Genomic DNA, 27,138 nt, shown 5'->3' on the forward strand with positions numbered 1-27,138 from the left:
ATATGCCTTATGAACTATACTATAATATGACGTAGAATCACCCTCAAACTGCTTTTACGTTCATTTACCACCTACAGCATATGTGAAATCTATGTTTAAAAATCTGTTTTTATCCGTTATACCTGTCCAACCACGTCGGAAATCAAAGACAGAGAAACATATTTGAATAGAATGTGGTTTCGTAGAAAGGCAATTTTGGCAAAGACCGCCAGCAAATTCCCTAATTCTGCTCGATCCTAAGCGAGCCATCTGCGAACTGACAATACTTTCGCCACATATTTGCCAACGACCAATATTCCTGACTTAACGAAGTAACGTAACGCGGCCGTGTACAATGAAAGGGGAGGAAACGGTAAACGGTCGCGTTTGCTACGAACCCTTAGAATGGTACGCACTATCTCGTTCACGGCCGGTTTGCTTCTAAAAGAGTCGTAGATTTAGAACGCGTGGGGTGTGCATCACTGCCCCACGAAATACCGTTTATTATCGATCGTCACTCGATCCCCTGGTTCAATGTCGTCCCGCCCCACCGATGCCACCCCCTAAAAGTCCCTTTGCCGGCTATGAGGAAGTATATCCATAATGCCTGCAAGTGTTCTCTGTAGCTGTTCGATTTTACTTGCGGAGCGCGCATCCCCCTTCTTTCTTCGCGATCTCAGGACGAAAAATTGCTTGAAAATTCCGCTTAACATAATTTTTTCTGGTAAGAAAGGCGAATGGGTTTCGTTACATCGCTGACGAATTTTTTTTTAGTTCTATTAGTATTAATAAATTAACGTTGTTTTATTAGTAGATTAGAGGAGCTGATAATACGAGGAAAGAAATCTAATTCAATAGGATGTGCTAAAAATTGCAACTCGTAACCTTCGCTCCTATGTTCTTTATAAATTCGAGTAAATTGTCTTTTGAATTCTTCGTACATTCGAATTTAACGTCTTGTTACAAGTGTGTTTTTCAAGATTAGAAATTGATTAGATTAGAAATGTCCCTGTACTCGATGCGTGCAATTCAGAGGCGAGCAGAAGCTGTCGAGTACGACGATAGATTAGTCGAAAGTGGCGGGAAACGACGCGAAAAGATACGCTGCGGGAAGAACTCCATGAAGCGGACAGTTTATATTTCTATTTTTCGTTGCTCTTCTCCCGCGAGATGACAGAAAATCGTTGCTCTCCCTTCAGCTTTGAAAGAAGAAGGGAGTGTAGACATTAGCAAGGGCCGGTTGGCTGGCACGACTGTTATAAATCAGACACACGCACCCTCTATTAGCACCCCTGTCCCCGACAGGTCTCTACAGCCCTAATTTAACGTTAAACGCTTTTCTGCTAATAACGACCGCTTGTGTTATTAACTCTGACTACGGAACTGCGCCGAATCCTTGAGAAAAGTGCAGTTGGCCACCGAGGAGGCGCGACACTTCTTCGAACTATCGCCATAGCCCTTCAAATTATTGCCGATTTCTCAGTAAGCAAAGGAGCGCTCCTTGATTTTCTTATCCATCGTTTTGAAACATCCGAGAAAAAGTTTTATCATCTTCTCGTGGCATTTGTATTATTTCTCAATTGATGCTATAACCTACGAGAGTTTGAATTAAATATTACATATAATTTTGGAATATTTATTATTCTCATTTGTATTCTGCGATTCACGTGACGAAGATTATCATTTGTAATCCACTTAAAATTAAATAACTCAAATCTAATCCTAGTTCGAGTTATTGTAATCACCTCGTCGAGTTAGAACTGTGACGCGAGTTACATTGAACCGCTTTTTCGTTAATGACGTTTTATTTTTTGTTTTTCATTTACCAACAGGCACGCGTGCATCAGTATCAGGCTCAGATTTCGAAGCTGCAGCTGGAGAACGAGTCGATGAGGGGTCAGCTGCGCGGTTTGGAGGCTGCATGTGCTGGTGAGGTGCATGCTGCGTTGGTGGCACGTCTGGCGACCTTGGAAACGGAACACGCTGCCTTGGCACGAGACGCGGACGCTCAGCGTCGCCAGTACGAGCGGTGCCTGGACGACGTCGCCAACCAGGTGGTCCGCGCCCTTCTATCCCAAAAGGTTCATTGCTATGCTCTCGTTACCACGTCCTCGACTTGTCTTTCTTCTCTTCTCATTTCCTCTTTTAATTTTCATTTTTTATTCATCTTTTGTCGTGATGAAATACTCACGTCATTCGATCTTTATGTCTAATTATTTGATGATATCCCAAGATTTGTGATCTCGAAGTAAATTATGTTGCATTTGAGATATATTCATACTTCTGAGTCGATTTCGTTGACTAGTATAAGACGTTGGCCTTTAAGGGATAATATTTGTGTTTAATTTCTTCTCCTCTTTTACGTGTACTACCCGTTTAAAAGAAATCTACCAAGGATTAACCAGATTTCACCCTTAATGTCGATCCCGTCTAATCCATCTGCTGAGCTGCGAGATTGCAAAGCTGCAAATGTGTGTTCACGCATACTAAATTAGCTCGATTAAATAACACGAATATATGTATCAATATTTTCCAGGGGATAAACTTCTGCGTTCGAATAACTTGACGTTGCTCGAACCTTTTAGCACGTAGAAGGAAAAACAGCGAACAGAAGAATATTTTATTTTATTTAATGCTAGTTTTCGTGTAGCAAACGCTTGTTTATCCAATCACATTTTCAACATTTTACTTTGAAATCCTCATTGTTTGTCCGCTAACGCGCTTTCTATTGTCATTTTTAAGGTCATGTTTGAAAAAACGACGTACTTATTGTTTCTTTATGCTGTATAGGGTCTGAGGGAAGAAATCGGTGCATTGCAGAGGCGTATACGGGAGCTGGAGGCTCAAAATCGAGCACTTTCAGGATTATTGGCCCAGGCCGCAAATCCTGGAAGTCCGACAGAATTGATTCAAGGGATCCTCGAAGCTGGACCGGCGGCACTAGTCGCTGCTCTTGGTCTGGACCCAGCTTGGGTTCCCTTATCAAGGCCACGCTCGCTCAATTTACAGATACCAGTCATGGCTGCTACGAAATGTCGAAGAAACAGACCTTTGGGTACGTTTATCAATACCAAATAGAAATATCTTTTATGAACGAGTAATCGTTTTAAAAATATATATAGCTTGACTAGATAATTCCACGTGTGATTGTACGTTGTGCGTGTGAAATCTTTAATCCTTACGCGTTCGATTGTAGTTTCAAATTTTAGTAATTAATTAAACGGTAAATATATTTTACTTTCAATGAAACTGATTCTAATTTTAGTACATTGCATCTCACTTATAAAAAATTCACAAATATATATAATAATTAAGAAGGAAAAATTTGTTTACACAGTCCAAGAAACATTTCGCTCGTAAAAGAATTAAGGATACGATATGACTTGAAAGAGCCAGAATTAAAATAAGCGTTATGCTTATAAATCAAATGTACAGTTGAAGTATTCACAATAGTCGTACGACAATTACCCGTGTTACTCGTTATATCTGCAATACCATTATAGTATTAACAATTAACACAAATGCTAAGATAATAAGATTAAAGTAATGCTCACCGCGATAATTCAGCACAAAAACCGTCAGAAGAGGAAGGTAGCGAGAGTCCAGAAAGTGGGAATAGAGACGAGGGTTATTCAACGATGTCCAGCGACGTACAGGGTGAGGGTGCTCGACAGGAACCATCCCGAGGGTTAGAAGATCTAAAGGAGGCGACAGACGAGACCGAGGCAGACGTTTCACCGGATGCACGGCTGGTCGCCCTCGACGCTGGCGACCCGGACGTGCTGTTTTTGCCGTTGAATCTCACCGTAGGAATAAATCCACGTCACAGTTATCCCCCAACCAAAGACTTGCTGCCGTATCAGCACGTGATGCGCAGCTTCTCTGACAGTCACCTATGCCTCAAGCTGACTACTACAACCAATTTCACACCGTACAAGCTACCAAGCCCCATGGGATCCTCTTCTCTTCTTCTAGTCGAAGAAGAAGGCTGGGATGCCGAGTATGTGCAACAATGGCTCAGGTTCGTTCATAACTTCCTAATTACTTCCCTGTCCTTTTCTTTCCGTAATCATTAATTACAAATTATCAAAAAAAAGTAATATGATTTTTTTGTTTACTTTTATTAATTTACTTTTATTGGAAATTGATCGTGACGATCAAATTGGTTTGACAGTTTAAATTCGATTTAAAATTGAATATATGTAAAACACAATGGTATGGGTTGAAAAGGAAAACAAATTGAAATTTTTGCAACCCAAAGGTTGGACGACAGCAGAAGTGCTCAACAACATCGAGATCACCTCGAGTTGGAATACGACAGAGCAGAACTGGAAGATTGGAGTTTCTCGTTGTCCACCGAGGACCTTGTTCAAAATGAATCTACGGTATGGAAGGAACCTTCCACCACTACCACCCCAGCTCTTCCAGCAATCAAGGAACATAATCCTTTGGAATTGGAAGAAGACGCGAATGAATGTTTGTGGAATGGTGCCAGTTACCTTGCTGATAGAACAGGAGGCGAACTGGTAAGAATAGAAAACAATATTGTTTCTTTATATCTTCTTCAAATTAGATATGGTTTTAACAATTGATAAATTTTTGATAGAACTCCATTTATACAAACTTTCCAATAGAAAGGTAATGTATGTAATTAGATTTCATACAATAAAAGTCTACTGCTTCTCCGCTTTATGATCTTTCATTCAATGGTAAGAGTTTACATTCGGTGGATTTAAGTGAATTTAAGTGGATTAAATAAATGGATTTAACTAAAAAGAGTTAATTTAACCGGGTATTGAATACAACTTGGTTCAAATAACTGGAGTTCATATAAACAGAGTTCTACTTAGTCTTAGATTGGGCTATTCGTTAAACAATGCAATTGTATACAATTTTTATTTGGGAATCTCTTGTTCGTTACCTAGGTTGCTCTTCTTATGGATGCCAGAGCGACTGGGTCGTGGCCATACGCTACGAGTCCTGGTGCTTCCTGGAGCAGCGAAGAAGGAGCATTTGAAAATTCCAGCAAACGATCCTCTGCGGCGTTATCCGGCTGCAGCGATGATCCAGACTCTCCATCCATTGGCACGGATTTCACCAGAGACTTTTATAGACTGGTAAAGTTCGAGAGTACGAAAAGCTTGGCAAGCACATCGTCGAGAAGCGGAAGACCTCCACCGGACAGGGAACAAGCATTGCAGAGCGTGTTGTCCTTTATCGCTGAACAACAAATGTATTTGGCTGAATTGCCAAATAATCTACTAGAACATAATAGTGCAACTCTTGCAACGGAAGGTATATTCTTTTCATGTCTATATGTCTTATCGTTATGTTTGCTGTATTTTATTATTTCAAAATTTATTCCTAAGTTCACGTGTCACAACACAAAATTAATGGTACAATTCTAAGCAACAAAAATGTTGGAAGAAAAGAATACTTAAGAAAACTAATAACGAAATATCTTGGAACACGGATTAAAATCGAACATTATGTAAAAAGTTCTAGAGGAAACCGAACACAAGGATGAGTCTGGAACCGAGGCGATGTGCGCCGAAATAGAAACATCTGTCGATCAAGATAGCAGCAACATCGAGAACATTGCTGAAACGAGCAGTAACGACGATTTGCTCGATCAGATACCCGTACCCTCTTTAGCGCCGGAGGAGAGAATAATCAGTGCGGTAGCTTGCAATGGTGGTGTTTCTTATACTACGGTCGCGCCGTCTGAATTAGGTGCCGTTCCCGAAGAAGACGAGGAAGCTGCTACTTCCTCTACACCAAGCACAGTTGTAAGTTCTATAGTAAACATTTGGGACGAAAAATCATAATTTAAAATTTAAAAAGTTACATCTTTGTTTTAAATTTCATTTATGTGTTTTCTCCAAAGCTTCATGGTTAAATGTTTTATGTATAATATGGAAAATTTAGTTCAATCCTTATTGCTCGGACAGTATTTTGACATTACGTTTTCATTAGGTAAGTCCAGCAAGAGCACCGTTATTAGTTGAAGGCAGGGACAGATCGTTGAGCTTTCACGAACGTGCCACGTCGAAAGATGTGATAGATGAACTGAATCGAATGATCAGAAAAGGTGAAGAGAACACCGTTACCCAAGAAACCCAGGTGCCGCTTGAAAAATTGGATCTCGCTTGCTGCTGTCCGACTGGATGGGTTCACGTTGAACGAGATATTGACTTTACCGACCCAAAAGTGAGTACTAGTCGTAAAAAATTCAATAGTTATTTTAACCAGTTAACTGCGACTCGTCGTCTCTTATATTTATTGATGCACTCCATGACCTAAGCCCATGAGAGATTCCTAAAACTAAATTCCGCAGTTAACTGGTCAATTAGAAAATTGCGAATTTAAATTTATAAAATAATAATTACCTAATTATCATTTTTTTCACATAAAATTCATATTTCTCCAGGCAAGAGCCAATTTATTAGACGTGATGCTAGAAAGCAGTGAAAGTTCTTCGGCGACATCGAGCAGCGGATCAGCCGGAAGTGACTCGGGGGATGAACCACCTGATTACCGTCACTTGCATAGACTACACCGATACCGACGACAAAAGAAAGGTATTTATTAACAATTCCTTAGTAGTACATCTTCTTGTCCAATCTTGCACATCACTCTGAGATACTTTCTCCTATCTATAAAGTGTATCTTTCGCTGGACACGATATAATTCAACAGACACAAAGGTTATTAAAATATAAGATTTCAAAGCTTGCGAATCTCGACCATACTTTCAATTTCGACATCTTTCTGCCTCTCGTTCAATATATACATGTTTCTTCTTCCAAGAATGCATTGTGAAACAAAGAATCGCTTCCGCTTATCATATTCGAAATAACATTACTAACAACAGTATCAAAAATCACGCTACTATACTCCAATATGTGAAATATTTATTTGACGTAGAATGTGTTCATTTAAGAAATATTTGAATGTATTTAAAGTAAATGGAAAAGTTAAATAAAAATAATTGCTCAGTGCCGTTTTAAACTTTCACAGTAATAAGTATGTATATTAGCGTGGATTGAACACCAACACGCATTAACACGTCACGCTGTTAAGTGGCTTTGGCCGATTAACACCCCGTCACTGTACAGTTACAAAAGAAAACGGAACATGAACACGAACGCTGGTAGCCCTCGCTGTACATAGCCTTTTCCACGTTTTCTGTTCAGATGGTAGCTCCTACGCGGTGTGCTTTGATTGTCACAAGAAAAGCTACGTAGTTCGGCTTAGTGACGATCAGTTTCTGTAACCGACATGCCAGTTGGGAGGAATCGTTTCACCGGGACCTATTTTGGCCTGATCCAACGTGAACTGTACGGCTACAACGGATTTTCTATTGGCTTACTAACCGATTATTAACCAGAAGACGTTAGAACGAATTCGTTACGAGTCACCTTTACGCAATTCCACCTTTGCTATTAAACGAATGAAAATCCGATATATACATATCTAATAAATTCCGATCTGACGTCGGTTAACACATTACGAACGATGCGTTTGACAATTTTTTATATTACATATATTTTTTGTTTTATTATTTTTAAACATTTAATAAAGGTAATGTCTATAGTTTTTCCTGAAAATTTGTCCGTAATGTGTTAATAATATTGTTATTTATTTATTTATTTTTTTTTTACACGTACAAAATAACGTTCGTTATTATTTAGGATGATTTTGTAACTAGAATATACGTGAAATTTGTACGCAGATACGTAGTAAGTTTGGTTAGTTAATAAAATAGAACAGATATTTGAAAATTGTTTTCGTATTTAAAAATTACATGTTATGTAAATACTTCTCTATTGTTCTATTATTTATTATATATTGTCATTGTATCTAATCTAACTGCGTCTGGAATTGCGTCAAGGATTATATAAAACAGTTACTTTCTCTCTCATTCTGAAAAGTACTACTACTGGTTGATTTCCGTCATTGGCAGGTGTTCGACTTTTCCACTATTTCTATTTCGATCATTTTCCTATTATTCGTCATCTTATAAGAAAAAGCACGGAAGTAAGACACAAACCTTACATACCTAGTACATTAACCTTTAGCATAATAATTTTCGTATATAAATATCTCATTTTCATTTGTTTCAATCACGTCAAGTTATTCGTGGCAGACAAACAACATGTATTTGCAGGTAAATAACCGAAAAAGAATCAGTTTCTTTCTAAACATATCAACGTTACATAGCAATACTTCCAAAGTTACCTCTACGTAAATAAATTTTACAAAACATATCTGCAACTGTGCTGTTTGGCTGTCACGAAATCGTACATGGAAAATCGAGCACTTGCCAATATTTAAAACTCTCCATACGAAAGTACCCATTCATGAGAGAGATCAACAAACGATCACGTGGCAATGGAAGACAGAGAAAAAATGGACAGATACGTTATGATAAAGGAGAGTGAGGGAGAGAAAGAGAGAGGAACGTGATACGTGTAAGAGTGCTAAGCCGAGCTACTCTGTGTCTGCTAGAGCCGGTATAGGAAGAAAGAGAAAAGAGATCAAGTGAGGTCTGAGGCATGTTGACCCGCTGCGCTTGGTTTCTCAGCATCGGCGGCCCAGGCACACCGTGTGCTGCGATTGCCGTCAACCTGGGGTTCATCGAGGCCATCGATCATCGGACGAGGTGACGATTTCTTCGTGCGATACGGAGACAAGGAGCGCGAAGCTGTGGCCTCGTTTGACTTCCTCGACGAGATCGTGGCACCTTCCTCGACAGGCTCGAACGCTAGTCTCATCGATTTGGATGACACACCACCTACAGAGCTTCGTAGCGACATCATGAAGCTTTCTCCTCTCTAGAATCAGCTTCGACATAGAAGTCTATCGTAAAATTGCACGTTGACACGATGGGAGCACTCTTGTAAGGGTAGGAAAAATATCCTGTTTTAATTGTAGGTCGACGCGCATGCTTTGTTACACTAATGGTGAACTTACGCTGCGCCGGTGTTAAGCTTCAATGCTGTATCAAAAGTACAGAAGTACATGAAACTGAAATCTACGGAGACAAAATGTATTATAACATTTTGAAGGGTACATTGATTTTGTTTTATTACTCTTGTTAAGTCGCGCGTACACTTACATTACACGTACACTTACAGCGAGTAATTTGCATATAATTTCGATGGAAACGTACAAGTTGCTCTTCTTGTACGAATATATTCTACGGGTGTTTTGCTAAGGGTCAGTATAGTGTTATTGCGACGATATCTATTTATTTTTGTTAAATTACCCCAAAAATCTTCGACACAAATTTTCAACGATGTGTATTCTTTTTTCGTAGTATAACGTATAAAATATAGAGAAAATTCGATAGTATAAAAAGAATTTTTTCTTATACTCTCTTATTACTTTAAATCGTACCTCCTTTTTGAATAAACATGAATATTTCTGCACAAAATTAATTATTAAATAAATTAACGAAATAAAAGCCACTAAACGTAGGTACTGTTATATTGTTTGCCTATTTATCATAGAGATTCTCAAGATGTACATCTTTCTTTGGTGTCTAATGACTTGCTACTTGTTATCACATTCGTAAATATTCAAATCTGTAAATAGGATATTGATTTTCTTATAAATAAGAATAATTATTCATGATCTACTTGCATCTTGAATACCATGGTGTATTACGGCTTTTATAAATTTTTAGATATAAATATAAATTATTATTGAGATAATCACAATATAAAAAATATTGTTTGACTTTATGGTGAAAACTTAGGTACATAATTTCTAGAATTAATGCTCATTTTTTGTTTGAAAACTTCCTTTGAACAAAACGTTAGATGAATTTCCTTTTACCTTTTCTTTATATACATAAAAAGTCCTAGAACAATTTATCATACTTGAAGTATGCTCTTGCTCACAAGATGGAAGTAGACTCCTTAATTATTATATACACATAAACATTAAAGTATGGATAACATTATCTAAGAGGTGGTCTATACATATATACAAAAAAATACTATTAGTGTAATATGTACAGTATATGTGAACTATCATGAGAAAAATATCATAGACTGGAACTATGATTATAGGTTACTGTACACTTGAATACATATTTCAAATAGTACTTCCATTGATGATCTTGGCAGGATCATAAAATATCAGGTGATCTTAACAAAATCTACTTCTTACGCACATGAAATTTAATTTACACTTTTAATATACGTTTCATAAAGAATTTTAAAGGTTCAGAAGTCGATTACAACAAATCATGATCGGAACGTAACTTTAAAATATTTAGATAGAACAACTGTTTCTACATTTTTCAAACCAAAACATATAATTTAAAGAATGCGATGTCGCGTATTATCTTCCCAAAATTGAGCTTAGAAAAATTTAGATTAAGAGTACTCGACGATTTTGTATGAATATGAATTTGTACTCTTCTTCGTCGATCATCAATAAACGTTGAGGACATACTCTAATATCCTGTTGTTGATATGAGACACGTGTTATATGTACGCTATGAGTGGATATAACCTTTTGTTCCGTCCTCAACGAAAATATATTGAATGTAATACTTATGATCTGTAAGATAAAATAGAAGAAGTTCAAATTCAAACGGATATATTTAAAATACGCTCGGCGAATGAGTCATACCTAGATGATAGAAATAACGTAAGTAAAAAAAACTCGCAACAGAAAAATAGTAACGCTATGATCAAAACGCCGTACCAAGTAGATAATTTCGTCATAACTTGTACAAGATAATTCATACTATTTCAAGAACATATAACGTTCGAGATAAATCGTTAACTTGCGTTTGGTCAAATTACTAGAAATAATATAGTTCATATAATGTTTAAGGTATCAAGTCGATAGAAATTGAAATATTTTACACGTAGGTATATATATATATATTAAATTATATAATATATATATGTATTAAACACGGTGAACATTTTCAATATTGAAATGGAGACTGTACGAATATAGAATTGTATTTTCCATTAGTCCATTTTTTACACACAATTTCTTATTATCATATATACAATGTGTATGAGACTAGAATAATCAATTCATCCTTTATGCATATGTTAAAAAGAGATAAAAAATACTATACATACATATTATATTGAAATCCAGTATATTATTATTGTTTATATCTAATGATTACATAAAACTTTACCGCATCGCTGATTTTAATATTTAATAACTACAACGAAGAAGTTCCAAACGAAAACAACTTATATCCTGCAGTCTCAAAGTAATCGTTTAATGATAGTTATAAGGTACGTGTGAGATGCATTATATCGAAAATGCGATGATTAAAGCACCGATCCTCTATCCCAATTGACAGAAAGAAAATCCATCGATGGATATAAACTCGTGATTGGGACATTGTAAATAGTATGTATTATAGCACAACAGATGTAAGTTATCCTCTCTTGAACTTAATAAATAACGACAATATAACGAATGTAAAGGCGCATATTCGATGTTCAATCTAGAAAACCGTTCCTATAAAAATAATATTGATATACATATAAATATTATCAGTCCACTCGATCATATTGTCCATTAAGATAGACAAATATTTCAATAAATAATAAAAGTAATTTAATTATGTGAATGTTTCATTTGCATGTAAATAGCTGTAATAGTTAGATACTGATGCATAAATTAAAAGTATGATAGTCTCAAGTTTCGTAAATTATAAGATTAATTTCTTTTAGAGAGACAAAATAATATGTTAATAATCTTAAAAATTTGGATCAAATAAATTTTATTACAAGAAATAATATATATTTCGACATCCTCTGAAAAATATAGTGAATGTGTGCTGTATAAATAACAATATAAACAGTATTTTATAAAAGCATCTGAAAGCACTGTGTAATACATATGTATTTTTTTAAATATTATTATAAAAATATTTTCCTATGATAGTCGCAGAACTACATAATGCAATGTGACTTAACTTATTGTTTTAGTGTTTTACCAGAATATTCCGTAATGTTTAATTTTATATTATAAAAAATGATCTGATATTCTGGTGCATCGATAACAATTTTTGCTAATTGTGTGCAAAAGACATTATATTACATATATAGATATATTTATATATATATATGTATATATATGTATATATATATATGTGAATGTATACAAAAGTTATACAACAAGAAGTGGCATGAAATGTATCGAATCTCTAGAAACGTTTTGCACCAATTATTATTATTAATGACAGGTTATCATTATTACAATTATTTTATTTGTCGTACATAAAAAAATATATCCAATTTAACAGAAATGTACCAAAATTAAAAATATATTAACCCCTTAATGATTTACGTTCGAGAATTTTGGGCCGAAAACGTAGACAAGTTATTATATATTATATTACATATTATATTTGGGCCGATCATCGTACTACGGGCTATGCCCGTAGTTGTAAGTTAAGGGATTAAATAACATGTTTATACATTTCATATTACATACAAAGTCAAAATTTAAACAAAAATCGTGCTTCAACTTAAAAAAACAGGCACTTTTCCCGTCTTCGTTTTCATTGATCCATTTAAAAAAATATCTAAATTTGTTTTCATAGAATAACTGCACTTCTTCTGTCACTTAAAATCAAATTATTAATGGTAGTGTTACCAATTATATTACTTTTCGTTTTTAATATATATTTCTTTGATTCCTGCGTTCAGCGTTCCTTATAGAATTTGCCAAGCAAAGTGCGAATATGATTCCGATCAACTGAAACATGATATACATAATTTATATACAGATCTTACATATTCCTACTATATTTTATAGTACACTATATACTTTATGTTGTATATATACATAAAACACAGAAGGAATTATAAAATATCGTGAAAATCGGCACAAATACGGCTCACTAGTTTTATTTACGACTAACGCGATATTTACTGAATACAGCGATAAAAAAAACTTACCTCAACACCGGCAATAGCAATAGCTAAGCTGCCAAGTACAGTTCCAGCGTTCGAGATCGCTTGCCTTAGTTCTGGCACACAGCCTACCTCATACACATCGTTTGAAGAGCAGGTTTGATTTTCTGCTAAACCACAGCAACTTGGCGGAATACGGAGATTGTGGAGAATGAAATCTTTCGAAGAATAGACACCACAGCAATGCAACTGTACAAAAGCAATCCGAATTTGATATATCATAACGTTTTTAGATAGGATGTTTTTCGGCAAGAAGTATGTTTTTCAAGAAACGAATACTTTCTTTCATTTAACAACCGTAAAGTTACTTACGCTACTCTGCACAATATCAATCACTCTTGTGCTTTCTTTGTCCGTGCCGTAATTTTTGAATATCTTCTCGTAATTCTCGGAGATATCAATCTTGTCATCGCTGTTTTTAACAACAACAAACACATAAACAGCAACTGCCACTTGCACGATTAAGATGAACAAAAGGAACGATGCGAACTAAAAGAAGGAAATAATTTGTATCTTATTAAGTAATATCTTTATAATAAAATGTTAGGTGGAATTTGAAGTGATAAATATGATCAATATATTTACGGTAATTGTCATGCAATGACTCTCCCGGATGGCGCCACAGCATCCGAAAAATGATATTATGAAGATTATGCTGCCGATAACGATCAACGTTATCGATGGGAATAAAAGATTGGTATCAATGTGATCGGTTATTTCTGACACTCGCAGATGTACAATAACGCCAAGAGTTAAAATAGCCAATCCACATATCTGCAACACGTAAAAATGTCAAGGATGAACAAAAATTCAATTTGAGTAGATATAATACAAAATATAATATATGTCTAATATAAGAAATATAAAATTTACAAAAAATATCAATTAGAGGATTATTTAATAATATTTAATATTATTTCATTTTAAATTAATTTTTGTGCCACTTTTAATCGATTGGATCGTCGAGTTTCTAAATATATATACCGATTGAAGGTTAAGATAGCAACTTATTACATCACATTGCACAATATTAACCGGTTGGCATTGAACATTCTGTAGACGGTACACTACAATTGCAACCGTCCGTAGGTGAATTTAGGTCATGTTCCAGGTGCGAGCCAGGTGGTAGTTGAACAGACTTTCAACAAAGCATACTGACAATAGACCTGGAGCAAATCAGGATCTTTTCAATAAAATACACGTTCAATGGTATAACTTGCACAAAAGAAATGAGCAACCAAAAAAGAAGATAATAAATATCGTTGGACAAGAAAAAAGAAATGTTAAAAATTCCTATAGTAATATCAACGGACTTTTTTATCAATAAAATTTTGAGTCATCATTGCCTTTCTGTAATGTAAATTATCTGCACTCCATATTACTTACAAATTTACCAAAATCCACGATGATTCAAAATAAACAGAATACAATACATGTAAAGAATACAATATTCTAAAAATTTCATTTTTATTTTTGTAATGTTTAACAACTAAGCACAGTATCTATATAAATGAATTTTCTTGTTAATATCAAGTGTCTCATTGATAAAACAAGAACAATGATAATGCTATCTGCTCGATACTTGAAACGTTTTTTAGACAAGAGACAAGAAATATTTACAACGTAACATACGCAAGTCTTTCTAACTAATACAATCTAAGTAATAAAATTCTAAGTAATACGATCCTGCATATCATTGTTATGATTATATCGAAATATAAATTTTGATTGATATAAATATCTCTTTTTAATCGGATAACTAACTTCAAAATAGATACTCTTCCATGAAACCATGTTATCATAGGAAAGTTATCTAAAATTAACGTTTTAGGAATTGTAAAAATATAATGCGATTAATAAAACGGAGTTATTAATTTTTTCTATTTTACAGATAATATCAAATCTTTCGTAGAATTTTACTGCCGATCAAAAATATAATAATAATAGCTACTGTAAAATGTAAACTGTAAGCGATCCTGGATAATAAGCAATCAATGATAAGATATTGCTATGGAATACAATCATTTGATTAAAGTAGGAAATAGACCGATAAACGTTTCAGTGAAATTGCGATTGCTCGAAGTTTTGTTTAGATCGGATGTGCACAAATATTGATCATGGCATCGAGATCAGATAAATAACTTCTTAAAATATTGAATTGAGAAAAAAGCAATCCCGAGGGCTACTTCGGCAACGTCTAATCACAAAATCGGTTAGGAATCACTTGAGATCACGCAAAATCGAGCAGAATTAAAAATTCACGATATTGAATTTGTCAAAATTAATAATAATTAATAATTTTCTAGGTTTTATTGATTCTAAACCATACATCATTGTGCTCACTATCAGAACAATTCATTTTCACAGATCAAATTAAAGAAAGAGATTCTAATGTAGCGTAACTTTCTTTTTTAGAACTAGGTGAGATTCTAGTTTTAGAAGTTAAATTATATTTCACGAGAATAAACAGATCAATGGTTGTACTTCGCTTGAGTAAAGCCAATTGCATATCAATACGTAAATACGCCGTTTGTATCCTTGACACTTTATATTGTAGTATATTTCCTTTGTGTCTCGCGTATGTTTGAAACTATTGTGATCGATACTGAGAGTTGAATATGTGAGAATGTCTGTCACGCAATTTTTAGTCCGCGATGTGAATTTATCATTTGAAATCTGCTTACAATTTCTCGGCTATAGCTTCCTCGAGTTGGAGGACTGTACACTTCGATTTACTTGGAGTAGTTATTTTCAAGTTATTATTATTATTCTTATTATACAAGTTTTTACAGTAGATTTTAAAGAATCGAGAACAATTTGAAGATCGATGCACAGACTCTTAAATGATGAATGTCTGACACGGAGGAGCTCATGGGAATTCAAGACTGATTCTAAGTGGCGTGATGCATTTTGTCGAGAATAAATTCCAATAAAAAAAAAGCGTAACGGTGCGTTATTTAATCTATGCATTATTCAGAAATTATGATACTGTGCCTCTCTCTATCACTCTCGATGATGAAACATCAATATATTTACAAGCTATTTACGTATTTCTTTCGATTCAATTCCCAATTATTATCACCCTACCTTTGATCAGAAAAAAAGATACGTAAATTGTTGAACTCCAATTGAAGTGTTATTATTTAATTATATATCCATAAAATTAATCGTACTTTTGTTTAATATTTTTACTTAAATAAAAATTTTTATATGAGTCTATAATGACGAAGATGACATTCGAGAGAAAATTATCATGATAATTGTAACGTCTAAGATGTCTCTCACTATAAAGATTAAGAGTTAAGAACTTTTGAAGTCATATCAAGCTGGTTTAATCGGACGCAATATTCCTAGACGTGATAACATGAATAGTCAGAGAATAGAGAACACGCGAGCTATATACTTGATCGCTCAAACTAGATGACATCATCCTATTCAACATATACCTCGGTACTGACTTCCTCTGAAACAACATACGTCTCTGTCGATGGAAATAAGTTTCGAATTGACTTTGTCTGAACTGTACGTTCTTTTAACTTGCAGTTTGTTTCTCGTATTCATTTATATCTCCGCCTGAACAAAGATTCTTTCTGAATGAAGAGCCAAAGTCTGCCATCTGGAACTTTCTAAATGAAAATCGTGTAAAAGTAGTTTGTAGCTTGAAATATTTGAAAAATAATACTGGACAATTTTATAGATAATACCAAGTTTTCCAAGAAATCAACAGAAATATAATCGATATTCAATAACACAGAGTTTATCTTGAGATCGTAATCAATGATTTTAATAAAAAACTAAACTAAAAAAGCTAATTGCAGTACCATGATAATAATCTTATTTTACGTTATTTACGTTAAAAGCAACGTTAACAATAAATCATAATATATTATCAAATAATTGAAAGAGACAGTTTAGAAATTCGGAAAGATTAATATTTTAGACAGAAAATATTATTCATATATGTTAATACATTTCACATTTCCGAATAGGAAAAAATATTCTAACGCCAGTAATAGTTCGTTTTGTGAGTACATAAATCAATTTAGCCGTAAAGCTTAATGCTTGCAGTTAAAACTACTATAGGCGTATTGATAGTTTCAGAGAACGATACTTATTGGCACGTTATTGCTGTTAATTGACGGTATAAAGCATCATCGTTCTATCATCTAGAGTTCTTTTAAACATGCAATGCAAAGTTAAAACGAAAAAGAAGAAAAAAATATATATTTTCAACTGTGTCACGTAATGGAAATGGTTTCAATTTCAGAAAAATCAACTATCTTGCTAGTTTTCTAGAACGCTAATAAAACCTGTTTTCGATTTGAAAAACAGCGAAGCCTTGAAAAGTGTTCCGTCGCGACACAAAAGAAACGTTGCCAAACGAGCAACGTCTTCTTTTTCTTTTCTCTGTTTGAAAAATCTCGCATACGTGCTACGTTTGTAGTACCTGCGCGCAAAATACCCGAAATATACCGAAACGCAGATGAGTCAACATTTCCAGGACAAGGTTTCTGACGCATATATAATCAAGTTCGTGATAACAAAACTATAATGAAACGCGATACAGTCGTCGAAATTTATGAAAGACTGTGAAAAGCAAACGGAACCGGTTATTTCACCATTGATCCGATATTTATTTCTATTCTTAGAAAGAGTAAAATCGTGTACTTCCCTGTTGCGGCGATACTTATCTTTGTGAAATGCTACAAAAGTCGATCCACTGCATTCCACGAATGCGTTAAAAAATTACGAAAACTATGTTCATGTACGCTTTTATATGTTAGCTTGTTACCATGATTCCTTTTTACACAAGTCGATTCCTCAAATAAATCTTAATATAAACTTAATTGTTTGTATATGTCTATAGATTAATATAGATCATGATTTTAAGGTAGAAATTTTGCGTAAGATTAATTGCTGATATTAAATACACAATGTAAATACGATAGAGCAGGTTTATATGATAACGATATATTAAATAACTACATAAAATAAATAGTGCAACCTTGCTTTGTAGATAAACTAATTTATCGCGAATATTTTCTTTTTTATATTGCTACTTCGTATGAATTATTGATCGCGTAGAAAACTGGTCAAACATTTGGAGTACGTCATGCGTTAGTATGTGTAATGTATATCGTTTCACAGAATACAGAATGAGATTTAAGTTTATCTTCAATAGATTCGATAGCCGACCAATGTGTCAGGCAATCTTTTTTACTCGTGTTGGATTAATTGTCTGGTTAGGGAGAAAGAGTTATCAGCGATATACTAAATAGATGAATTGTATACATCGATCGTTTAACATACAAAGAATCCAGCTCAAGTTATTTCAGTCAAACAATCAGTCTGATTAATTCTTTTTATTCGTTTACGTAATGAATTAAAATTTAAAAATGCCAATACTTAAATATTATCTCATTCGTCAAGCTATTATATTACGGCAATCTCAGAATTTCATTTAGTTTTACGTGCCAATTTTATATAGGTTTCTGTGCCAAAATTTTATTTACAATATAGAAATCACACAGTGGACAATTTAATCTCCGTTTATTCAACGCTAGACGTGCTTGCAATATTGTACTTTTTCATAATGGACAAAGACAAAGAAGAAAATGTACTACCGATCGCATGATCCCGTTTCGTACGTGATGTAACCAGTAACTACTGATCTCACAGTACCTCGTGGTACGCTCGAAAATTACTATGTTACGTAAAAAATCTAATACAAAAGACTGTGAGTAAAAAAAAAAGACTATGTGTAATTATATGCAAAATGGTTAGAAGAGAAGCAAGATTTGACTGAAATAATGAATACGGTTATGTGGTGGAAATATTTTTCTGATTGAACCATTCTCTTCCAAATATTCGGCAATTATACAAGAAAATCAAGAAAATGCCTTCGATTCACCTAACTTATTCACTATACACAACTTCTTTACCAAAACATACAGATTATCAAAGAGCTTTACGGCATCTCACTAGGAAGCTATGCTATGTATGTAAAAACAAACAATTCAGAAAATTCAATATTTTTTAAAATTATTTTTCGACATTTATTGTTAAATAGACAAAGCGTAATTTTCAGCTATAATATTTTTATTTTCATATTTCAGTGCTAATGTTACTAGTATTATTGTCGACGTTAATTAACACGATTTCAGACTTCCTGGAAAATGGCGTCATATATATAAATTGTGAGATATCTCAGAACATGCCCATAATCACGAGCAAATACCGCATGACGTTGAATTTACATCGTGATAGCGATTAAATTTCACACCAGCGTACTCTAAAACTCTACCTATGTATGAGTTCTTAATGACACAACGCACAATACAAGAAACGATTCCTTTAATTAACGTGGAGATATCAACAACTATAATAAGACATACACCGAATATTTCACTTTGCAACGATTCCTATTATTCATAAAGTGTTCTTACATAAACACATCTCATTATATGTAATTTGCATTTTTAACTATGAATGTGCAGTAGTATGAACTCTGAATTCATCCAATATTATGAAATATTAATGCAAAATATATGTAACATATGTAAAATACATGCTCGAGTTACTTGAATAATATGATAGTGTTTAGAAACGGAATATAAAGGTGCGTTCTTAACGATCCATAAAATGTCAAGGATACTACAGTTCAACCGAACCTTGACTAAAACGTACAATTTAGAGCAGAATTACATCCAGTTTTTCTCTGACTGGAGGGGAGTTTCTCTGAAGAAATGACGCAATTCCATTGTAAAACATGCAAACCGTTGTGATCTAATATCCCAGTTTTATCGTGGCAGTTAAACATCAGAACGTGCTTTCTTATTTCTACAACCCTAAAATTCCAACCCCATTTCCTGTTTTTCTCTTGCTCTGTTTCACAAATAGAAAACCAGTTGGTGACTAAACCTAGTCTCGACAGATTCCCTAAGAAATATTTAAAACTCTTTTTAGTACCTTTTTCTCTTCCACTATAAACTATTCCTTTCCTAAATTTAAGAAAGAAGAAGAGCCATCTATAATCCGGCCATTTGGTAGGTAAAACAGTTTAAAGGTTTTTGAATCGTGATCTTGTAGAGCTTGTTGGCTTCGAAGTTTACTTACCAAAAATATAAAATTAAAAATAAAAAGCAAATATTTAATACAATCCGAGATGCAACTCATCTTGATCTTTTCACCACACGATTTTGATGACAAAAAATTAAACGACACAATCGAAACAGAAGAGAAACGCGCGTAACGTCACAAGGACGATCGAGGCGATACGCACACTGATCTAACGAGACGAACGTGGAACGAGCATTAAAAACACCTACGGTTAGCGTATCTACCGCAATACGTGAGAAAAAGTCTCTTCATTCTATCTCTGTTTCTCGTCCACCAATGCAACATACACTCATCATTCGGGATTCCCTGGCAACCAATGATTCGCGTTTACGTCATTTGTGAGAGAATGCAATTTCTTAACACTATATGCAACACTACTATTATTAAAAAAGACGAAGAGAGAAGAACGTGCTTGCGAGAGATCAGCAACGTAACCTTAAGACATAAAAACGTAAAATCTCGATAAGGAAAAAACGATAAGAGTTCAGCATGAGTTTACAATCATGCAGTTTATATATCGTGATAATTTGCCAAGAAACAATTATGTTTTAGATTACTAAAAATGTTATGGAATTTTACTTTTTGATCAGTATCGATTTAAAGACTACATTTTTATCTTGAGATTACATTATAGAAAAAATTATTGAGGTTGAGATATAGATGTTCTAATTCAACTACTCTATCTAAGCAAACTTTATAAAATCGAGAGTACACCACAGTTCTAATACAACTTGAATCGTTACATCGATTATTTAATATGTCCGGTTCACATTATGATTAGGGTTAGGGGCGTGTAACGAATCTTCATTTGAATTAGACATTGTTGTTATGCAATAGAGAAGATATTTACTAATACAAATATGATTATTAGTACAAGTGTGGATATTGCAGAATTGACAACCGCGGTCAACGGGATAACAAATGTACTTTCTTACAAAGTCTAAGTTGGACTCGATCTACTCGTCTACGGCACAAGTATTACTAAACTAGCTCTTTGTTAAAACGTAAAGTATTCACCGAGCGTAAAGACGCTATGTAACTTTCCGTCACGATGATGCTGCAGAGGAAAACTATAATGGGGTGTGTCTAAGGACACGAGGTCATCGGATTCGTTAAGAAAAGTCTTCGTTCGGAAAGTGAGGTAAATTGATGTTGTTGTTAATTGGTCAATTTCCATGTTGGTGGTTGGAGAAGGATGCTAGCCACCCTTGAGGGAAAGTTGCTAGTGGGAAGCATCGTTCGTGAAAAAAATAGATTTCCCCTATCTTCCCGTAGTTGGGACAAAGACTGTTTGTCTGTTTGAAGGACTTTAGTTAACTAAATCTTAAAATTTGTAACGGGTCCTCGGGCTAGCTGAACATATACTGTGGAGATGCGTCGACATCTGGTAATTATCTTACCTAAGAATAAGGTCTGCGTGTGGCGAGCCACGAGACAGAAACCGTTGGAATGTTTACTATCGAGTGCCGCTACAACTATTTCTTTTTAAGGAGAGCTATACTATTGCCCCATACCTTTGTTAGACAAAGCGTTCATCCCTTGACCGCGGCTACGTTCGGCGACTGGTTGTCGCCTCGAGCCTAAGCTCAATATCACAAATCTCGAACAAATACAATCGAATTGAATGACGACAATTGCTTAATTACAATATCCCCAGTTGTTGCTAATATTTTATCGAATTGCGCAATGTTATTTATACTTATACATATTTACATGCATGTAACGATATTATAATGCGCATTTAAATTTATGCTAAATTTTAATTCGATGTTATTGCTATTCGTAGTTTGAAAAGATTGAATTCAAAAGAATACGAAATATAGAATAAATTATCTAGATTTATATCTTTCACTGAAATATATTTGAGTAAAGAAAAAAACTTATTTTGTATATTTTGCTAAACATCGCCTAGTGTTGACAGTTCCCGAAAGGCTTAGTATTTTTCAACCACAACGGATTTTTCTTATCGTATGACTCATGACTCATGACTCATGGCTTATCATTTACATCGTCGTATGCTTAAACAACCGTGTAAAACTTTCTCTGACTCGGTATTTGTGACCCACCCTTCACTGTTATCTTTGTTGCTATTTCAAGTACTGTATAATGATTAATATTAAGGAAATACCAAATTTCACAGTTGATTGGCGCGATAATGTCGACGAAGAAAGCGTTAAATTTATTGCGAGATTTCCATAACGTATTGTTATTGATACGCGAGTAATCATAATTAATAACATTATAACGGTAAAAGAAAAATCATTATTTTTTAGTTCTTGAATAAGAACACGTTAAACGAAAGTATTAAAATCAAAATTGTTGAATAAAACCAAATTCACGTATAAAACTTACTCAAATTTTTCAATTACTAAGCTCCTTTTATGCGATTAATAAAAAATCATAGAAGGACAGTAAAGTTAAAAGAGATCAATATTCAAAATAATCAGTATTCAAAAATAGCAATGGTGATCGGTTACAAATCAAATACGGCGTAAAATCTATTCATATCGCATAGTGAAACGGCAGGCTACAGTATACTCTTTAGTAAATTACCAACGTGCCTTCGAATAATGCTAGAAAAACAGTAACATCATTACACGTTTAAACATTCATTTTATAAGCACAGCATTCGCTTTTATCATTATTGCAGACAAGCTTTTTTCATTTCATTTATCTTTTAATATATTTTAAATGATAAATCGTTAAACGAGAACACATTGGAAAATTATAAGATATAAATTGAATATTACGCCATGGGCAAATAAGAAAGATCGTGGAAATATGTTAGATTAATACTAAACATACTAACCGCAAAGATGAAGTTAAATATGAAAAGCAGGTATTTTATCATTCCTATTCCACAGCCCATCTTCGTAGCTTTTTTCTTTCCAGCAACTTCTGTTTCGAGAAAATAAATCCGTTAAAATACCAGAAGTAATTCGGAAGACGCGCAGAAAGATGCTCAACAGGTTAGGTTAAAGGACGGCACGAACCAGAACAGCAACACTTACAACACTGACGTCTCGCGTTCAACTGACGCTACTGACGCTAAGCGAAACGAGTTTCAGTCATGAAGCGTAATAGCGCCGTACCTGTCTTATCTAGAAAGATTAAAAAAGCTCTTGTATGAATTTCCCGTTGATTTTGATAACGTAACATTAAAAATATAAGTCGTAGAATATGAAATTCACCGAAGGGTTTACTGAAATTTTTAACGATCAATTTTAAACTTCTTAAAAACAATTCAACATCCGACCTAAGAAACTTCTAATAGCAAAGATTTTCGTGCTCGGAACTTATCGAAACTTAAAAATTTGTTATTTCATTTTATATATACATCAAGATTGGGTTTGATTTACTTACAATTATTTAGAAACGTTTATTTTGTTCATATTAAAAGTATACAAATTTTTAATCAAAGTGTAAATCATTGACATTCTTGGTATAAGGATAAATCTTATAATAAGAGATTGATTTTCTCGCATTAATATATTAATAATATTTAGTAATATTACTTGATTCTTTGTTAATAATGATTTGCTTACTTTTTTGTGTTTAATTGTAAAATGTCTTTCAGCTAAGGAACTTCGTATTTGGTACATTTTGTAAAATGGCACAATATTTTGGCATGAATAGTTTCATAACACCATGCAATGTACATGATATTTTTGTTACTGATACTTATGTTAATATTGGAGAATTATGTATTTAACATATTCAATATAAACGACACTTTTAAAGTAAAGGAACACGCTAAAAAAAGATACTAAAGTACAGCACACAATCTCTATAAAATACTACAATGATTAAAATGAAAGTGCTTATGTAATGGAATACAGGCATAAACAGTAAATATCAAAATACAAATATTCCTTCTGAAGAGAATAAAAATTCAAATTATCATGCATCAGGCACCGTTTTTGAATATTTTCATTGATGATTCAGAAGATTATCGCCTGTTCCGAAATCTTTAGACGCTCGCTCGAGTGACTGAGAGATGACCATCATGTTCTTTCTTCTTTCCATCCTTTCTCGGCATGCTTTTACGTAACATGACATGCACGTTATGAAGCAGACCTAAAAATAGCAATACAATCACATTTCCGATTCTATCTATAGTGGTTAACTGATTAACAGATCTCATTACCTGTAATAATACTGAGCACAGTGCAAGCAAAAAAATATGAAGAAGAATCGATTTAGTACGATTTAATACTACATGCTGGCAACCACGTGTATACATGGTGGTACACACGCCTTTATCATCATTAGGATTTGCAAGTGATGAAGTATCGCAACAAGACCAAGGAACTGCATTTTGACTACGATAATCGGCTGGTCCGTTTATTCCACAACAATGTAACTAAGGAAGGAATACGTAAGTATTTAACTCGAATATGATATGTGATATATGAATTATATATTAACTTGAAGTAATTAAATGTACCTTCGAATGCATACGATCCCAACGAGACTTATCGTCCGTTATAGCAAGCTCAAATACATGTTCGAGATGCGCTGTTGGTAACAAATCCACTTGTTCATGTCTAACAAGGGCCCAAATTCCAGCGCTCGTGTTAACAATTGTAACAATTATAAGCAGTACAGAAAACTAAATGAAAAATTATATGTTTCTTTATCGAAGATGGATAAGGAAGGAAATCTTATCGAAGAACAGAAAGCGATATAATGATCAGAAATATATAAATGTATATACTTATACACATATATATTTCTAAGTAAAATCCGTTATTGTTAGAAAAAGGTATTTACAAGCGTTATTAATTGATAATTGAAATAAATAATAATTTAAGGTTCACTTACAATTATAACTTGGCCCCTATTTGTGAAATCTAGGAATTGCCAAACGCACCAAGCTATCATACACGTTATCAAACCCATCACGACCAATATTATCGCTGAACCACATACATTGCTAGACGTGAGGGATGAATATTCATACAACTGGTATATGAAATATCCCGCGCAAACACTTTCTATAATACCGCACACCTATGGACAGTAAACAGAAAATTTTTTATCATTTATGGTGTAATACAATGAATTCTACGGTGATAACATACTTTAACATCTGTGATAAGCGATGATTAATTATATCTAATCTTGATGTTGCTTGTAATCGTGAGATTAAAGGTTTCGAAAGAGATTGGATGATAAGACATTTTAAGTTTTTATGAAATAACATTTCTCGCAAATTACGAATTTTGATTTTGACATCGATATTAAAGATCGATTTCACTCCCTTTTCCGTGAACAAATCGGTCTTGACATACTTTAGCATTATCACTCTATCTACATTTCAATTTCAGTTGTTGACTATAGATCACTATGTTGTTTGTCTATAAGTCCAACACAATATTAAAACCAATGTTACAAATATTTTTAATTAAATTTGATAAAAAATTTTCTTTGAATATATATAATAATGTTCTATTGCACAAATTTGCATTCACATATACGGAAGTACCAGTACGAAGGGTTTGAGCTATCGATAATGCGATAATTTTACTGTGCATACGAGATATTGATATGAAAGCCAAACAAAGTTTATCTACTAGATATCAAAAACTTATGCGAATCTATATAAAAAATTTAGTTACGTAAACTCCAATAATTTTAACAAAAGAAAGCATTCTTTTTTCTTATTTTATTCTTATCTATTAATCAATAGATAATAATAATCAATAGATAAAAATAATTAATTGAGAAAAAAAATACATAATAATTCAGAAGTCGAAACAGTCTTTATGCTGAGTAATTCATTTCTCGAATTATTTTTAAGACATTTTAATTCTAAATGTACAATAAAATTCTTCAATTTTCAACTCTTTTTAATCCTTACAATAAAGAAGAATAAATTTCTGCTGCATATGTATTAAAATCGATACGTAGCAACAACATTCGACTACAATCGAATTTCGAAACATAAAGGTTAAAGTGTCCAAAAGAATGACGGGGGAATAGCATGCATAGTAAGTTGGCGGATATCCAATTCCACGACAAATCTAAAACTAGTCACCAACTGCTAAACACTTAATAATAGAATGTTGAAAAACGAAACTGAGAAAAGGTAATATCATTTGATACTTATCTGAGAACTTAAATAAGACAAATTTTCTTTGAGATAACATTAAATCGTGGTCCATCAGGCGTAAAAATAAACCATTTAAAATAAGGGTAGCAAATTTGCACTTACACCAATGATAATAGCACCACCGATGAGAAAGTACTGTATACAAACAAGCGTCTGTGCCATCACAAATTTATTAATAGAAATCACTTAAACAACATGAACGGAAGGTGTAGTTAATACAAGCCAAGGAAAAGAAGAAAGCGTCACTATCAGGTATCGAAGAACTGTCACCACGGTGACCAGGCGCAAACCTCAGACCTGAACCGACATTCCTTATAGCACTGAGCTACAAACGTAACCAATTATGCTACTAGCCTTATCAATAGAATTCGAATGTTATTACTTCATATAAATAATGTACGTTTCATGTTGCAATATTTCTTTTTCCTCCTTTATTCATACCAAAGGATATATCTACACTTTTGTTTTTCATCGATTAAAATCGAGGATCATGTGTTTTCCATAGACAAGAAATAGTGTAGATGCAATAGAGAATTCTGATGCTAAAATACCGACCTCGCCAAAAAATCGATGATTTTTGCGCCCTCTACAATTTAGAATGAATACATAAAAAATTACGTATATTGAACCAGAAACGAAATTCAAAATAAATCTGGCATTTTATGGAATTTCTCGTTAACATATTTTGAAATATCCACTTCCAAAAACAAACTTTTTGTGCAGAATCGGTAATGTTGGGGATGACATTGAAATGGTAAAGGAGTACTAGAGCTCCGTATTACGGTATTACATATATAATACAAAAATACATTGAGTCTTAACGTATTGAATATTTGTGTATGAAATTCCATAACATATCATGTCTATTCTATCACTTGTTAATAACGAAACTTCGGTTTTCTTAATTAATTTAAATCTTAAATGGCCGGTATTTCAGAATATGTGATACAAAATC

The 27,138-nt window shown here is 33.7% G+C and overlaps 3 protein-coding genes across 13 annotated transcripts in view; 1 reads left to right on the forward strand and 2 right to left on the reverse strand.

The window, feature by feature from the left end:
• Window positions 1-11,590, forward strand: part of LOC117208264 — a 392,468-nt gene extending 380,878 nt beyond the window's left edge. For 5 of the 9 annotated variants that reach the window (XM_033449295.1, XM_033449299.1, XM_033449297.1 and 2 more), the window contains 9 exons: window positions 1,812-2,060; window positions 2,770-3,034; window positions 3,547-4,000; window positions 4,241-4,505; window positions 4,905-5,274; window positions 5,479-5,768; window positions 5,956-6,189; window positions 6,410-6,560; window positions 8,566-11,590. In XM_033449295.1, the coding sequence (XP_033305186.1) occupies window positions 1,812-2,060; window positions 2,770-3,034; window positions 3,547-4,000; window positions 4,241-4,505; window positions 4,905-5,274; window positions 5,479-5,768; window positions 5,956-6,189; window positions 6,410-6,560; window positions 8,566-8,819 (2,532 nt within the window). In that variant the 3' untranslated portion in view covers window positions 8,820-11,590. Of the gene's footprint in view, window positions 1-1,811; window positions 2,061-2,769; window positions 3,035-3,546; window positions 4,001-4,240; window positions 4,506-4,904; window positions 5,275-5,478; window positions 5,769-5,955; window positions 6,190-6,409; window positions 6,561-7,174; window positions 7,732-8,489 lie in introns of those variants that run through there. The other 4 variants (XR_004487654.1, XM_033449298.1, XM_033449301.1 and 1 more) reach the window with 4 other exon arrangements.
• An 841-nt stretch (window positions 11,591-12,431) lies between these two features.
• Window positions 12,432-23,112, reverse strand: LOC117208269 (CD63 antigen-like). 2 transcript variants are annotated; one of them, XM_033449307.1, is made up of 5 exons: window positions 22,878-23,112; window positions 13,535-13,723; window positions 13,262-13,438; window positions 12,935-13,138; window positions 12,432-12,731 (listed from the first exon to the last, which is right to left on the reverse strand). In XM_033449307.1, exons 1-5 carry the CDS (start codon window positions 22,935-22,937, stop codon window positions 12,651-12,653), a joined length of 711 nt encoding a protein of 236 aa, XP_033305198.1. In that variant the 5' UTR covers window positions 22,938-23,112; the 3' UTR covers window positions 12,432-12,650. The 2 variants fall into 2 exon arrangements, with proteins under 2 accessions (XP_033305198.1, XP_033305200.1); XM_033449309.1 differs by lacking the exon at window positions 22,878-23,112 and adding an exon at window positions 20,066-20,283.
• Window positions 22,963-26,711, reverse strand: LOC117208268 (23 kDa integral membrane protein-like). Of its 2 annotated transcripts, XM_033449306.1 has the most exons (6): window positions 26,286-26,711; window positions 24,893-25,081; window positions 24,516-24,680; window positions 24,216-24,431; window positions 23,984-24,145; window positions 22,963-23,169 (listed from the first exon to the last, which is right to left on the reverse strand). In XM_033449306.1, the coding sequence occupies exons 1-5, from the start codon at window positions 26,343-26,345 to the stop codon at window positions 23,999-24,001; spliced, it is 777 nt and encodes a 258-aa protein (XP_033305197.1). In that variant the 5' UTR covers window positions 26,346-26,711; the 3' UTR covers window positions 22,963-23,169; window positions 23,984-23,998. The 2 variants fall into 2 exon arrangements, with proteins under 2 accessions (XP_033305197.1, XP_033305196.1); XM_033449305.1 differs by lacking the exon at window positions 22,963-23,169 and having other exon boundaries at window positions 23,418-24,145; window positions 26,286-26,710.
• Between the last annotated feature and the right edge of the window lie 427 nt (window positions 26,712-27,138).

The sequence above is a fragment of the Bombus bifarius genome, unplaced genomic scaffold (assembly GCF_011952205.1).
Source record: "Bombus bifarius isolate JDL3187 unplaced genomic scaffold, Bbif_JDL3187 scf7180000008058, whole genome shotgun sequence".
Taxonomy (NCBI): Eukaryota; Metazoa; Arthropoda; class Insecta; order Hymenoptera; family Apidae; genus Bombus; species Bombus bifarius.

Excerpts from the sequence above, each read along its gene's own strand:
- LOC117208269 (XM_033449307.1), bottom strand. The coding sequence starts at position 22,937 with ATGGGCTGTGGAATAGGAATGATAAAATACCTGCTTTTCATATTTAAC. Across the intron at positions 13,139-13,261 it reads TTGATATTGTGCAGAGTAGC|TTGCATTGCTGTGGTGTCTA; the intron begins GTAAGTAACTTT and ends GCTTTTGTACAG. Across the intron at positions 12,732-12,934 it reads TTGCTATTGCCGGTGTTGAG|TTGATCGGAATCATATTCGC; the intron begins GTAAGTTTTTTT and ends ATCATGTTTCAG.
- LOC117208268 (XM_033449306.1), bottom strand. The coding sequence starts at position 26,345 with ATGGCACAGACGCTTGTTTGTATACAGTACTTTCTCATCGGTGGTGCT. Across the intron at positions 25,082-26,285 it reads GTGGTGCTATTATCATTGGT|GTGTGCGGTATTATAGAAAG; the intron begins GTAAGTGCAAAT and ends TACTGTCCATAG. Across the intron at positions 24,146-24,215 it reads TGTGCTCAGTATTATTACAG|GTCTGCTTCATAACGTGCAT; the intron begins GTAATGAGATCT and ends TGCTATTTTTAG.